At 36.5% G+C, this 13,142-nt stretch overlaps 1 protein-coding gene and 1 non-coding gene across 3 annotated transcripts; both read right to left on the bottom strand.

Annotated features, from left to right (window-relative positions):
• Positions 1–808: 808 nt before the first annotated feature.
• Positions 809–12,633, bottom strand: LOC114349805 (Leucine-rich repeat activity-regulated protein at synapses). Of its 2 annotated transcripts, none has more exons than XM_028300345.1 (5): positions 12,269–12,633; positions 3,622–3,814; positions 2,350–2,908; positions 1,992–2,074; positions 809–1,400 (listed from the first exon to the last, which is right to left on the bottom strand). In XM_028300345.1, the coding sequence occupies exons 1-5, from the start codon at positions 12,274–12,276 to the stop codon at positions 1,173–1,175; spliced, it is 1,071 nt and encodes a 356-aa protein (XP_028156146.1). In that variant the 5' UTR covers positions 12,277–12,633; the 3' UTR covers positions 809–1,172. The 2 variants fall into 2 exon arrangements, with proteins under 2 accessions (XP_028156146.1, XP_028156145.1); XM_028300344.1 differs by having other exon boundaries at positions 12,225–12,615.
• On the bottom strand, positions 3,874–3,946 carry TRNAA-CGC (transfer RNA alanine (anticodon CGC)). Its single transcript has one exon. It is a non-coding gene; the product is annotated as a tRNA-Ala (tRNA).
• Positions 12,634–13,142: the final 509 nt, after the last annotated feature.

The following is a 13,142-nucleotide window of genomic DNA, read 5'->3' as shown; positions in this document are numbered from 1 at the left end:
GCTAATCTCATTCCAGCAGACTTCTTTTTGTGGGGTTACCTTATGAGCAGAGTATAGGTACTCTAATAATCCAAAAACTCTGCAGCATTCATCCATCCTGAATCCATTTTGAGGTAACTCTAAGGGCTCCTGCACACGACGCCGCCACCGCATAAGTCAAAGCATATTATCACGCGCGGCGCGGCGGCGGCGCGGCAGCGGTGTTCACGCGGCGCGTATAAACAATGCAAAGGCGCGGAGACGGCGCGGCGGCGGCGTGGTAGCGGCGTCGTGTGCAGGAGCGCTTACGAAAGTTTTCCAAAATTTTGATGAATGTTGACCGAATGTTGTAAACGTCAAGAGAATCACATGTACGATAAAATTTATAAAAGATAGTAAATTTTAAAATAAATTGCACTAAATTTCCTTTAAATTGCAATAGCTAAAGTTCTACAAAAATGTACAGTTTTCGTTTCCTTGAATTTCAAAAAGTGAATTTTCTTCTGGGCCACCCTGTAAGACAATATACACGAAGTTGTAGAGAGATGGTGCTCATGCTAGCGGTGCTAGGCTCCGAAGATCCTGTGTTACGAGTTTTTTATTTTATTTTTATTGAAACGCTATTGGAATATTTTAAAATTCATGATCACATAAGTACCTAAGTATATATTACAGTGCGTTTATTAATCGTTTATTTATGTATGGATTGTGTATACGTATAATTGTAATTTTTTTCCTGTAAAAAAAAATTGCTAAATTTGCCGCCCCTCTAAATCTGCCGCCCTAGGCACTGGCCTACTTGGCCTATTGGTAAATCCGCCACTGTGAATGTTACCAGCTGGCGATAAATACATATTTCGTGTTATTCATAATTCATTTGTTTTCTTTGCCAAATGAATGCGATACATAAAGATATTATTTTAAAAGATATGATTGATTGATAGTTTATATTTGCGTTCTTCGCAAAAATCAGATCTGCATTAATATTACTTACTAAACTATAAAATCTGACTGATAGACACCATTTATTATTAGCATCATTTTACCAAGCTCTTTAATCTCTTGTCTTACATTGGTGAACAATACAAAAAGCACGTGTTGACTATACGAATACAATCGTCACGATATGCCAAAGCATCGAAACATAAGATAGCCAATACCTAGGTCGTATTTTGAACTCTAAAATTAGCCTGTCAAAGTCGTGAAACGTCATTCGAATCGTTAACAAGGATCGGCACTGTGGCCTGTTTGTCGCGGTCGTGCGCAGGCGTCGCTTTCTTCAACTTTTCTGCCTTCGTCTTGGTCTGCGCTACGTTGTGTCGGTGCATCAGGTATAGCAGCAACATGAAACCCACCAGGAACCCGGCGAGGCCACCGGTCACTGTCAGCCAAGTCCTTCTGGAGGTTTTGATGCTCTGAAACTGGAAGGAAACGTTATTGCATTACAGTAATCTCAACAAAGGTTATAAGTACCTACCTATCTATAAAAGCGAAAGGTCACTGATTGACTGACTCACTCATCACTAAATCTCAGAAACTACTTACAAGTGCTAGGGGTCTCAAATTTTGCATGGGGGTTCCTTCCTTCTATAACTTAGGTGCTCACTAAGACGGGATTTTGCATAATTCTACTACGAAGGGTCACGACACGGGTAAAACGTGATCCACGCGTACGAAGTCACGGGCGGCCGCTAGTGTTTTTATATGAATAAGTATAACGACCTACCTATTTATCGAAGAGATCTATCTATTGAATGAATGCGGATTACAAATGTTTCACCATAGGATTTCAGTGATACAACAGTTTAGTAGCGATCGATCAATGTAAAATCCGATTATACCGAATTATGTATTCAATCATCATGTAAACACGCCTACTTATTAACTGGATGATAAATTTTACATCGTCGAAGCATGTTTATTAGGATTGATTATAGGGTTAACCTTGGAACCTGAAACTTCGTGGAATTTAAAAAGATATCACTACTTATTAAATTGGTGAAGGTACTAACCTCTAGGTATGCCGTTTTGCACACGTGATGTGTTATGTTGAGTGCGACGAAGTTCTGCGGCATATCATCGCATTTTTCAAACTCTGAAATTAAAAAATACAAAACTTTGTTACTCTATCTTTCATAGCTCCATTTTTCACGAACAGATTGTCAGGTACGGACCCGCCTCTTAAAAGTAAATAAGTATCATCAACAGCCCTTTACAGTCCACTGCTGGACTATGAGCCTCCTCCACTATAGTGGAGGGTTTTGCCATAATCTCCACGCTAGGCAGGCGGGTTGGAGATCGCAGTTTAAAAGATTGATGTTTTTCAGAGAGCGCTGCAAATAAGTATGTCAAATACATAATATTTATTACCTTTTGTGTTCAACTTTGAATAATCATCCAGCTGGAAATACACATTTTTATCTTGGAGCCAATTTATCGTCGGCTTTAAATCGCATAGCTTTATTTTGTCAAGGGACTTGGTCAAATCCACCTTTTCAAGTTTGCACATTGATGCAAAATGCTTCGCCTCAAGCGCAGTCAGGAGGTTGTAAGAGATATTGTAATGTGTCAAGTGAGGAAGAGTCCCCCAGTAAGGAAGTTTGTCTATTTTACAGTTTGATATGTCTAGGAGTTCTAAAGGCGCTTTTATTGGCGTATGAAGCTGGAGATTTGTAAAACTTAAATGCAACAAAGGATTGTCCTTTAGGTACAATTTCCGAAGTGAAGGTAGCTGAAATATCGACTCCGGAAGGTTTAGGATGACGTTATTAGAGAGGTCTAGAGTTTGTAGATAAGACAGTGGCGCGAATGCGTCTTTGTCTATGTTGTACATTTGATTCTCGGCTAAGTACAGGAACTTTATGCTTGTGTAACTAGAGAAGGTGTCCGCTTTCAGCTCTTGCAGACGGTTTTCGCTGAAGTCGAGAATCTGAAAGAAAAGCCTTAATTATTTGAACGTAGAAGGATTTGCATAATGAGGACTTCGAACGGTGGTCAAAACAATGTCATACTTATCAGAACTGTGACTGATCATAGAGATAGCTTAGAGATAAAATATCACAGAAAATTTACTGAAACTTAAATTTCACATTACTTACACTTGCGTACTTCGTTAATAATGCTATTACCTATTCGTGTAACGTGTAACTGTGGTGTAACGTCCGTTATCAAGTAAGTGTATAATTTGTTTAACTGGTATGAAAATAGACCCTGATTAAATGCCATTAAGAGTAGTTAATGAAATTTCATGATGGAGGTCATCATAATGATATCATTTGTGGTGGTTTGCAGTCCATGCGGTGAAAAAGGTACCTAATTAACGTTATTCAGAAAAGATGGCAATCAACTAGCTAATTAGGCAAAGAATTTAAAGGCAAATGAATTTTCAAAAATTAATTACTTTAATTCTGTTTCAGATAACAAACAAGATGCTGCTGTTGACGAAATTGCTCAATGGTAAGTTATTCTTTTACATTTTATCATTTGCTCTACATTTTAAACTAATAGTTTTTCTCAAACCTTTAATCATTTAATTCTCGCGAATATTAATTGGTGTTAGTAAAACTGCGTAATGGTGTTCACTTCAATTCACCACTTGCTCTACATTTCGGTCATTTCAGTCTATAACAAGCTTTCACAAACCTCTATCCCACTCTTTAGGCTGGGTATATGCTGAAGTCGAAGGCCGACGCAGTAGGCCCCGGACATGTCATACACGCGCTCGTGGCTACATCTCTTGGGTTTATTTTGGTCCGTCAGACCGTCCAGTTGCGTCATGCCCTCGGCCACTGCGCATGAAAAGCAGACGATGGCCAGGGCCAGGGATCCCCTAATTCTATAATAGAAACCAAAAAAATATACATATAAAAGTAATAAGTTAAAATTTCTTCTAACTGCCTAAGGCGGGAATCGAACCCACGACCTATCGCATGCGGGGCGACTGCTCTTCCATGTGAGCTACTTAGACACTGGATGAACCAGTCAGATCAAAGTAATATTTGTGATGTAAGTACCTAACCAGAACGTTCGTATCAAACATACTCGTAATATTAGGATTTAAATGATATAGACTTCAAAAACGACACACCGTCGATCTAAAATTTTCATATTAAAAGCTGAAAAAAAATATAGACAATAAGTAGTTAGTTAAAAATGTGGATTTAATTTTGTTCACATTTTTAATTTAAGTAGTACGTACCTGCTCGGTTTGCGTGTCTGACTCGTTACATATTAATTATATCTAGGTAAATATATTACTTCTACCTATTCTGTTTTGCCGATAAAATAAATTGCACATATCATGTATTTAAATAGATGGGTGTATTTATGTCCATTACTTTAATAAGCATCATGTGGTTGGTCCCGTGAATGCATGCGTTCATAGCCGGTACATAGGAACAGCGATCGCAGACGTTGTTAGGTCAAAGGTCGATCTGATAACTTTTTTCTTGGATGGGGTTATCTATAGGCAGCTCTGAGGAGACTATTGTACTTTACATTTACATACGAGCATTCTGCATTGTCATTGAAATCGTTCCCAATTCTTTATATCTGTTTTCCTAGCCCCGTGACATCAAAAATAAGATTTAGAGCTTATTGTTATTTTTATGATTATCTACAATGTTTTACCTATATTAAATACTGGAAATACGTACTTCTTGCACATTCACTTAACCGTGTAATTTATGGATGTTCCGTTATCGTGGTAAAGGTGAAAATTAGTCACAGACATGGAAAATAATAGAGATTTCACTGTCGTATATTTGACCGCAATTAAATCCTATTCTTTCTTAGGTATTTAGAACAATTTGCGTAATCTGCTGAAAATAAACCCGTTGAATAGTGAAATACTGAATAATCTACTTCTCATTATCTAAGATATCGCACGTTGACATCAACAATGTCGCATGCGTAAGTGATATGACCGTGTTTCAGTTTCGGTGTTACGAAAATTATTGTTCCACTCGTACCCTCATGATAAAGAATAGATACAGCCAATGAAGCAACTAAAAGATAACTTTGATCCTTATTGCTTACAAAATAAGAATATGGAAATATTTTATTCAGCTGTTGTTATGAACTAGCAACGTGTGAGTGTATGAACAGCTTGAAAACAATATCCACTTGTATGTTACGAAAGGAGGTAATCACCCGCTCCAGTGTTTTCTATCTAGGTTGAAGGATGATGAATGCTTTCTACCTACTTACGAGTAAATGGAATATATTTTGCTGTCATTGTTTTGATATTGTGATATTTTTTTAAATTAACAACTTGTAAAAATACTGAAAACGAATGGGCTAGCCTATATTAGTTTATACAGTTCTAGAAAATATCACTTCTTATCTTCAAAAACTTAGATAATTAAGCTATCAAATTGACACGATGTTGTAATATTGTGGCGACTCTACAATTTCAAAAGCTTTATGAGGCAATGAAGCTTCGTGATACAAGACGCTTCCAATAGCAGGGTCTTTGCCCTGCTGGATAGCAATAGTGTAGATTTGCACTACATACAGGGTGTCCCAAAATTTGCACGTCACCCTGACACTGGAGGTAGCTGAGTCTAAGACGCATCGAACAAGCTTATATGTCCATAGAAAAGTTTCATAAGTTTTAAGATTTATGACCAATTTTATTTATTCATTTCCATAGAAAAGTTTGATGAGTTTTGAAATCATCTCATCATCATCATCATCATCTCTCATCAAACTTTTCTTCTCTCTCTCTCTCTCTCTCTCTTTTCTATCTCATTAGTGATTTTTAAAAATGGACTTAGTATACTTGTTAGATAAGTCATAAGCTCATTTACCTCTGGTGTCAGTGTGACGTGCAAATTTTGGGACACCCTGTATGTATACTTAGGTTTTATTAGAGGGCACTTCAGGTGTTGTGTAGCTCGGAAAGAGTAAAGGTGNTGTTAATAGTAGAGTACCTAGAGCTAATCTGATAGTGTAGGTAGTTGTTTTGTCTTTCTTGATTTGTTCAACGGACGACAGGACATCAAGATAAGCACTAAGCACTATGGCATTTTTTATTGCCGTAATAAAAGTAATTTTGTAATGACAATGTATAGCTTTACTTATGTGCAGTCCATGTTCTGTCGAGTAGGCAGGTAACTTGAAAAACTATTGTGGAACAAAATGTAGGTATCTTTTGACTTGTACTAACTAGGAAAATTTATATATTTTCGTCTGTCGTCTATACATCTGAGTGTTCATTATGAATTCCAACAAATTATAGGCTTGAACTTAGATGAAAGAATGTAGGTAGATGACGAATTTGCGGAAATGTTCCCAGAAAAACATTATTACCTTCTACGCTCTGTCAACACCGCACCTATAATTTTCCTGCGTCATATTGTGGTCATATAGTGAGTGACATTGTAAAACAGCTTAGTTATTCTTGTGTCAGCAGAGATAATGAAAATAATGGACGCAAAATTAATATCAAATTAGAGGGTTTAAAGTAATGCAATAATAGTGTGGTGCAGTATAATGGGCCGTCCTCGCGTACTGACAATAATTTTAACTGTCTCTCTCACATGACATCAGCTTGAATGTGATGCAGTTAATTTGTAATCCTAGTGCGCTTTACTGAAAATGTTGATAATGTATTTATGATGTGGTGAATGCGAATTCACTCTGTAGGGTGATAACTAGTAAGAAATCTTCACTATCGTCAAGACCCAATTCCTACTAAGGGTTACGAGTATAGTAGGTGGTGCTCTAACCCCCTTAATAATAAAAGTTACACCCTAGTTGAACTCTGGCTTAAGTTGTCATTTAGTATGGAAATGTCATTTTAATCCAGTGTTCATCCTAGGTGTAACTTTTTATTAATAAGGGGGTATAAGTAGAGCAGAAGTTACTTGTAGGTAAAATAGCAATATTTTCAATAATAAACATTTTCAGGCCACCATCAATATTCAAAATAGGTACATAATTTTGAATATTGATAGTGGCCTGAAAATATTCGTTTATAAACTGCGGTACGACTACGCGACTGCTACGAGCATGCTACGGCTTATTTGGGCTACGGGTAATCGTATTTACGATTTTCTAGAAAATTGTGGCGTGGCAAAAATACTTAGGTATAATATCTTGAGATAATAGCGTGAATGGGTGTTTACTCAGATTAAAATGAGTTAAATATACTTGAAATACTTCAAGGTGAATATTTAACAACTGCACACCTTAACTGATAAGCATATCCCAATACGACCATGGCCCACATAACAATGTTAATATAATATAAATATTATATTTCTTTACATAAGCAAATACTTGTAGCCTTTAACAATATCATACGGCTGTTATTCCGAATGACGATTGCTCTGCGATAGCTATCGAGATTAAATATCGATGTGATTAGGAAGAGATAACATTTTCAAGGTAGATGATATTATAACATGTAATTATGGTATTGAATCAAGTGCGCATTGCGCATCGTTTTGAGATAAATTTTATACCGTTTTAATTCTAATCAAAGCAGGACCTTCTACTGAAAAGAAAATACAGCTCTTTTGTTAAAACTTTTGTTTTTGTTTTATCAGCTGCCAGAATTACGCGTTCTACGTCACGTTTAATAAAAATCATAGAAGCTGCATAAACTTATGTATTCATTTCTTATTGGTGTAGGTATTAATAACTTATTTAATACAAGTTACTGCATTTTAGATCTATTCCTCCTTTTTATTTTCAATTTAAAGCGAGAGACTGAAATATATTACGACGGTGTTTTTCCGCGAAAATTTTGTGTACCTACAGAGTATGATCAAATATGTTATAAATTGTTAGTTTAAAAATATCTTGAACTCGATGTGGTCACTTTGTCTTCTCAAGGGTCCGACTATCAACTGTCTTAATTGCTAAGGTCAAATTAATTCCCGTTAATTGTTGACTTACTTCACTCGGGTTCTTCGCAGAATACACTTCTCGAGCGAGTGAGTCATATTCGAAATGTATCATCTGATAGTGCGTAAGTAACTTTGAATGTTTTTTCATTTCTTATCGGGTAACAATGATAATTATCATGACAATACGCTGAAAGTATGATTTTGATGTTGAAGGAAGGAAATCACTGAAATCGATCGTGAATATTAGACGTGATAAACTGGGTTTTATTTGTTACTAGCTGACCCGGCGAACTTTGTTCCGCCTTAATGGCAATAAATAACGGGATAAAAAGTATCCTATGTCCTTCTCCTGGCTCTAAACTACCTCCCTGACAATTTTCAGCTAAATCAGTTCAGCCGTTCTTGAGTTATAAGTGGAGTAACTAACACGACTTTCTTTTATATAATAGATATATAGATTCTATTGTACAATTAGAGTAGGCGCACATCGTTGATTTTTAGTTGGCCGATAGTTGTGCCCGATTTTAATTTATATGAAGAATCGGCCAAATCGAATCGGCGTAGTGTGCGCCCATACTGATCAACTGCCCGACTAAACTATCGGCCGACAAAAAATCAACGGTGTGCGCCTACTTTTAAGCTGAACTGAGCACATCTCAAGAAACCTTATTGTGAAACTTATTTGTTGATCCAAATAAAGAAAAAAATCTCAATTAAAACAGTTGACGGACCTGATTTAGTAGGGTCGATTATTCTTGGGGTGTGCAATCACTGTATAAATTATATTTATCCAAGCTAAGCGTGTAAAAGATAATCCTACAAGTTAAAATTCCTAGTCGCACTGAAACTGGAGAAGCACACATTTAGGTTATCCTAATATCTATCCATCCGCCTATGCAGAGTCGATAGAATGCTGCGCGCGCGTCTTCTGTACTTTTGTTTATTAACTTACTAGCTTTCCGCCCGCGGCTTCGCCCGCGTGGAATTTTGTCTGTCACAGAAAAACTTTATCGCGCGCGTCCCTGTTTCAAAAACCCGGATAAAAACTATCCTATGTTCTTTCCCGGGACTCAAACTATCTCTATGCCAAATTTCATCAAAATCGGTTGCGAGGTTTAAGCGGGAAAGCGTAACAGACAGACAGACAGACAGACAGAGTTACTTTCGCATTTATAATATTAGTTGGGATTAAAAAATATAAACAGTAAGCGAATAATGATTGTTATTTTTCATTTTAGTGTTTTATTTGACTTTCAGTACGTTTACCGTTTTCAAAATCATTTGCGTTATGCGTATGCGTAGGTAGTACTATTCATTTGTAATGTTGCCATTCTGTAACTATCTGAAAAATTCCTTCTGTTCATATTGGAGAACAGACAACGGGTTCAACGGAAGCCGCACGCATTGTGAGGGACACTCCTACGCAGCGTGCGTGGCGGCCCCAATTGTCTGATTGATCTTTATGATCTGTCCACGCCCCAACAGATGCAGAACTAAACAAATGATACAGTTCATTATATTACTGGGTATTTTTGTAGGTATGTCAATTTTCTACAAAAAAGATTAAACATAAGACAAAATTAGCAAATCAACATGATGAAGATGTTTTAGATCCTGGTTAAGAACCAGATTCCAGACAAATCTTCGCTTTACAACATCCATTCGTCTCGATAGTTCATCTTTGGAACAGTAAGATAGAAGGGATATTTTGAAGCGACAAAATTTTAGCCGAATGGTTTAGGTGTCGGACTGGCTCATGATCCGAGGAACGCGGGTTCGATTCCTGCCACCGCTCGACTATTGTGGTGATGAACCTAGGCTAATCGTAATACAAGTATTTTAGCTTACCACAAGAGATCACTCTATAAGTTAGGTCATTTTTGAACGGACAAAAGTTAACATAGTTGGTATTTACAGACACTTTAAAACCACGTCTTCTCATTCAGTCAACAAACCTTACGATAGACGAACTGATTGGAACATAAGGATGTTTATTACTTACCTACTAAACAAAATTACAATCATTAGTGTTAATTGCATTATTATTTATCATTATAATCGGCTTTCTTACCGGAATTTATTTAGCTACGTCACAAAAGTGGACGAATTTTCTAATAATATCGTGATTGGTAATATTATTTATTGACTCATGAAAATTGATGTTTAGAATACCTATCACTCGGGTTATCCCTTTCTCTACATGTTTTTTATTATGCCTTGGTAGTTAATTGTTGTTGTGTTCTGGCACATACTATGATTATTTTGATTTCAGTCAAAGCAAAGCCAGTCTTCACTGGATCGTAGGTACCTAATTGGAAAAGTTATATTTTGTATGTTTCTTTTATTCACAACGAGGAAGCTCTTGACCTGTATCTCACCTGATGGTGAGTGATGATCAGGCCGAGGGTGGATGTTCGACCTTATAGTCATTCGAGATCGTCGCTCACATCTTTCTTTTTCTTTAATTAACCACCCATCTTCGAACGAAATCATGAAAATACTTTCTATTAGATCAATTCGGCACATCCCTTCATCTCCCTTCCTAATAATGCCACTTTAATTAGCGATAAAATTAGAAACTTGGAGATCTCCTTTGATAATACAGGATAATTTGTATGATAAACAAATGATATTGTATATTGTTTATTCTTCTCATTATTCCCTAATAGTGACATCGTTCTTATCAAATGAATACACTTCTATTGTTTATAATATCCCTTTCTTAGAGAAAGTAATTAAGAGGCAAACAAACGTTAATTGCTATGTGACATTCGTTAGATATCGAATAATTGGGTACATACGAGTATAACTAAATTAATAAGTAATTGTGAATAATGATGAATTTTAATTTCTGTGACGGGTCTGGGTGTAACTATGTATAATATTTATGTATTTAAAAAAAAAGTATATATACATATAAGTAGTATATCCGTTAAGCTAGCACCCATAACACAAGCATTAAGTTGCTTACTTTGGGGCTAGCTGGCGCTGTGTGAAATTGTCGAAAGATTTATTATTATCTCTTTATTCNCTGCCCCATGCATGAGCGTAAAAATTATTATTATTATTATTATATAAGTATACTCTGTCGAAAATATTTAAATTAGCCTTGTATCGAATTCTGTTTTAAGGACAGTTAAATCCCAGTAAGCCTAATCGAATAAAAACGGTTTTGAGTAGCAGACACAGGGTAGAGTATCTACCGCAATATTTGACTCTACATTATTTTTAGTCAGATTTTTTTGTAGTTGACCTAAATGTAGGTGATATGATTTCATTGTTCCTATTTCATCAAGCTATATTTCAGCGGCGTTATTAAATCTGGGATTATCACGTTACCAATTTAGACCTAGGTTCTACTAAGTTCGCTAATCCTAAGTCATTCGTTTTCTGGTCTTTGTCGACCAGTTTAAAATAATATGATTTTAAATGTCTATCTGTAAAATGAATCGTTTTTCTATGTTTAGGAACCCGAGGCAGTCGACTATGGAAGTCGAGATTTTTAGATATTAACCTATCTGTAATTACATCTCTATCTTTAGTAGTGGAGTATTTGCCCGAGAAACAACTCATAATAAGTAAGAGGCTATTCTTCAATGAGGGCTATCGTTTTAGCGCTCACCAGTTTGCGCCACTGTAGAGTAAGGTCCTGTCACTTGCTAGTAGCGAAGACAGTGGCACCAACTGGTGGGTGCTAAAGTGGTAAGGAGGAGGACTATCGCATTTGCACTCATCAAGATGGCGCCACTGTAGAGTAAGGTCCTGTCAATCGCCAGGGGTGCCAACTGTTAAGTATAAAAACGATAGCCCTCATTGAAAACTAGTGTTATTGACGACACCAATTTGGTCCTCATAAACGAGAGGTAATAATTTCAATAATTATCAATACGTTTGAAAATATTTGATGGTCATAATTATGAACGTTTAACTTTATAATGCAACAATTCACGAACGTAGAGCATCAGAAAAAAACCATCAAATACCCATTAATTAATACCTACTAATTTGTCTCTACACAAATTTTGTGGTCTCTACGTGTAGGAGGTTACCTACTAAAAGTAGTTAAGTATTATTTTATTGATAAGAAATAGGGTAATTAACTATTTTTCTTACGATAATTAATTAAACACAATTATCCCTAGAAATATTGTTTCGAATTAAGTTTAGTGTCATGTTATTTACATGTAGGCAGTTAGGGATTTTAATATAAGTGGTAGGTATCTGCTACCTACTTATGTAATTTAGCCTTAGCCATTTAATTTAGGGTGTTTTACTTTTTCGAAAATGTGTAAATAATTAGTTACCTAGTTAGATAATTGGCTATATTTAACAAAAGTAATCCAAATGATGTTAGTTATTAGGTAAATAATCTTTGTTGCTAATGCTTACCCTAAATTCTTCATTTAGTTCAAGCAAGTAGTAGCGATACTGACCTATACATGGTGAATCTGAAGAAAACTATACACTATAGCATCGCTGAAGCGATGTTGATCACAAGTCAAGGTGGGTCCACATCACAATCACAGAACACAATCGATTCCCCCGATCATCGGGTCCGTGCACGCGGGAGATTCACTCGCTGCAATCAGCGACGGAAGGCATTCGTTGATCCAATTAGCTGGTCGCCCACTGATTCGTGGCGAGATGGCTCCTTCCCCACTGGAGGATCAACTGAGACTGATGCGACCGTAATCTTTTATCACGTCCTTCCACGGAGCACCCCGTATCTGCTCACCGCTAGCGACTCCGAGACAATAACGACTCGATACGCTCATTTGGGCCAGATACGACTAATACTTATAATAGACGGTCATATCTAAACGCCCCGATTGGTGGTTCGACTGTTCATTATTATGTTTATTCTACGGTTCCTGTGTGTGACGAGCAAATTAACGCTATTGTTTGTATCAACAATGTGATAAGGAAAGGTACTGATTAATGAGTATTGACAAATTAATTTGGAAAAATAATTTATTATGCAAATCCAAGCACTGTTTTGATGTAATGTCTTCGTATATTCATATAGGTATATAGCATGGCACACAGACAGCTACTTAAGTGTCTTCAATTGGTTAAATGGGTGGGAATGGAGGTCCGTTGCTCTTCGAATGAAATGAGACTAAATTCGAATAAGAATTCGCGATCGCGATGCGCTAAACAAACTCTTATAGAAGCTTGTTTCTGGGTTCAATCAGTGTAGAGTATCAAGTCTTGCTGTTTTACAGAAGATGATGTCCAAAGAAGCCATCATTTTAACAAAAGCGTTGTCAAATTAAGTATAAACACTCCTAATTATCAGAAAATAGA

This window comes from Ostrinia furnacalis, unplaced genomic scaffold (genome assembly GCF_004193835.3).
Source record: "Ostrinia furnacalis isolate ACB-3 unplaced genomic scaffold, ASM419383v2 OfSCF0710, whole genome shotgun sequence".
Classification (NCBI taxonomy): domain Eukaryota; kingdom Metazoa; phylum Arthropoda; class Insecta; order Lepidoptera; family Crambidae; genus Ostrinia; species Ostrinia furnacalis.
The sequence above is the reverse complement of the archived record's forward strand: the minus strand, read 5'-3'. Positions and strand labels throughout refer to the sequence as shown.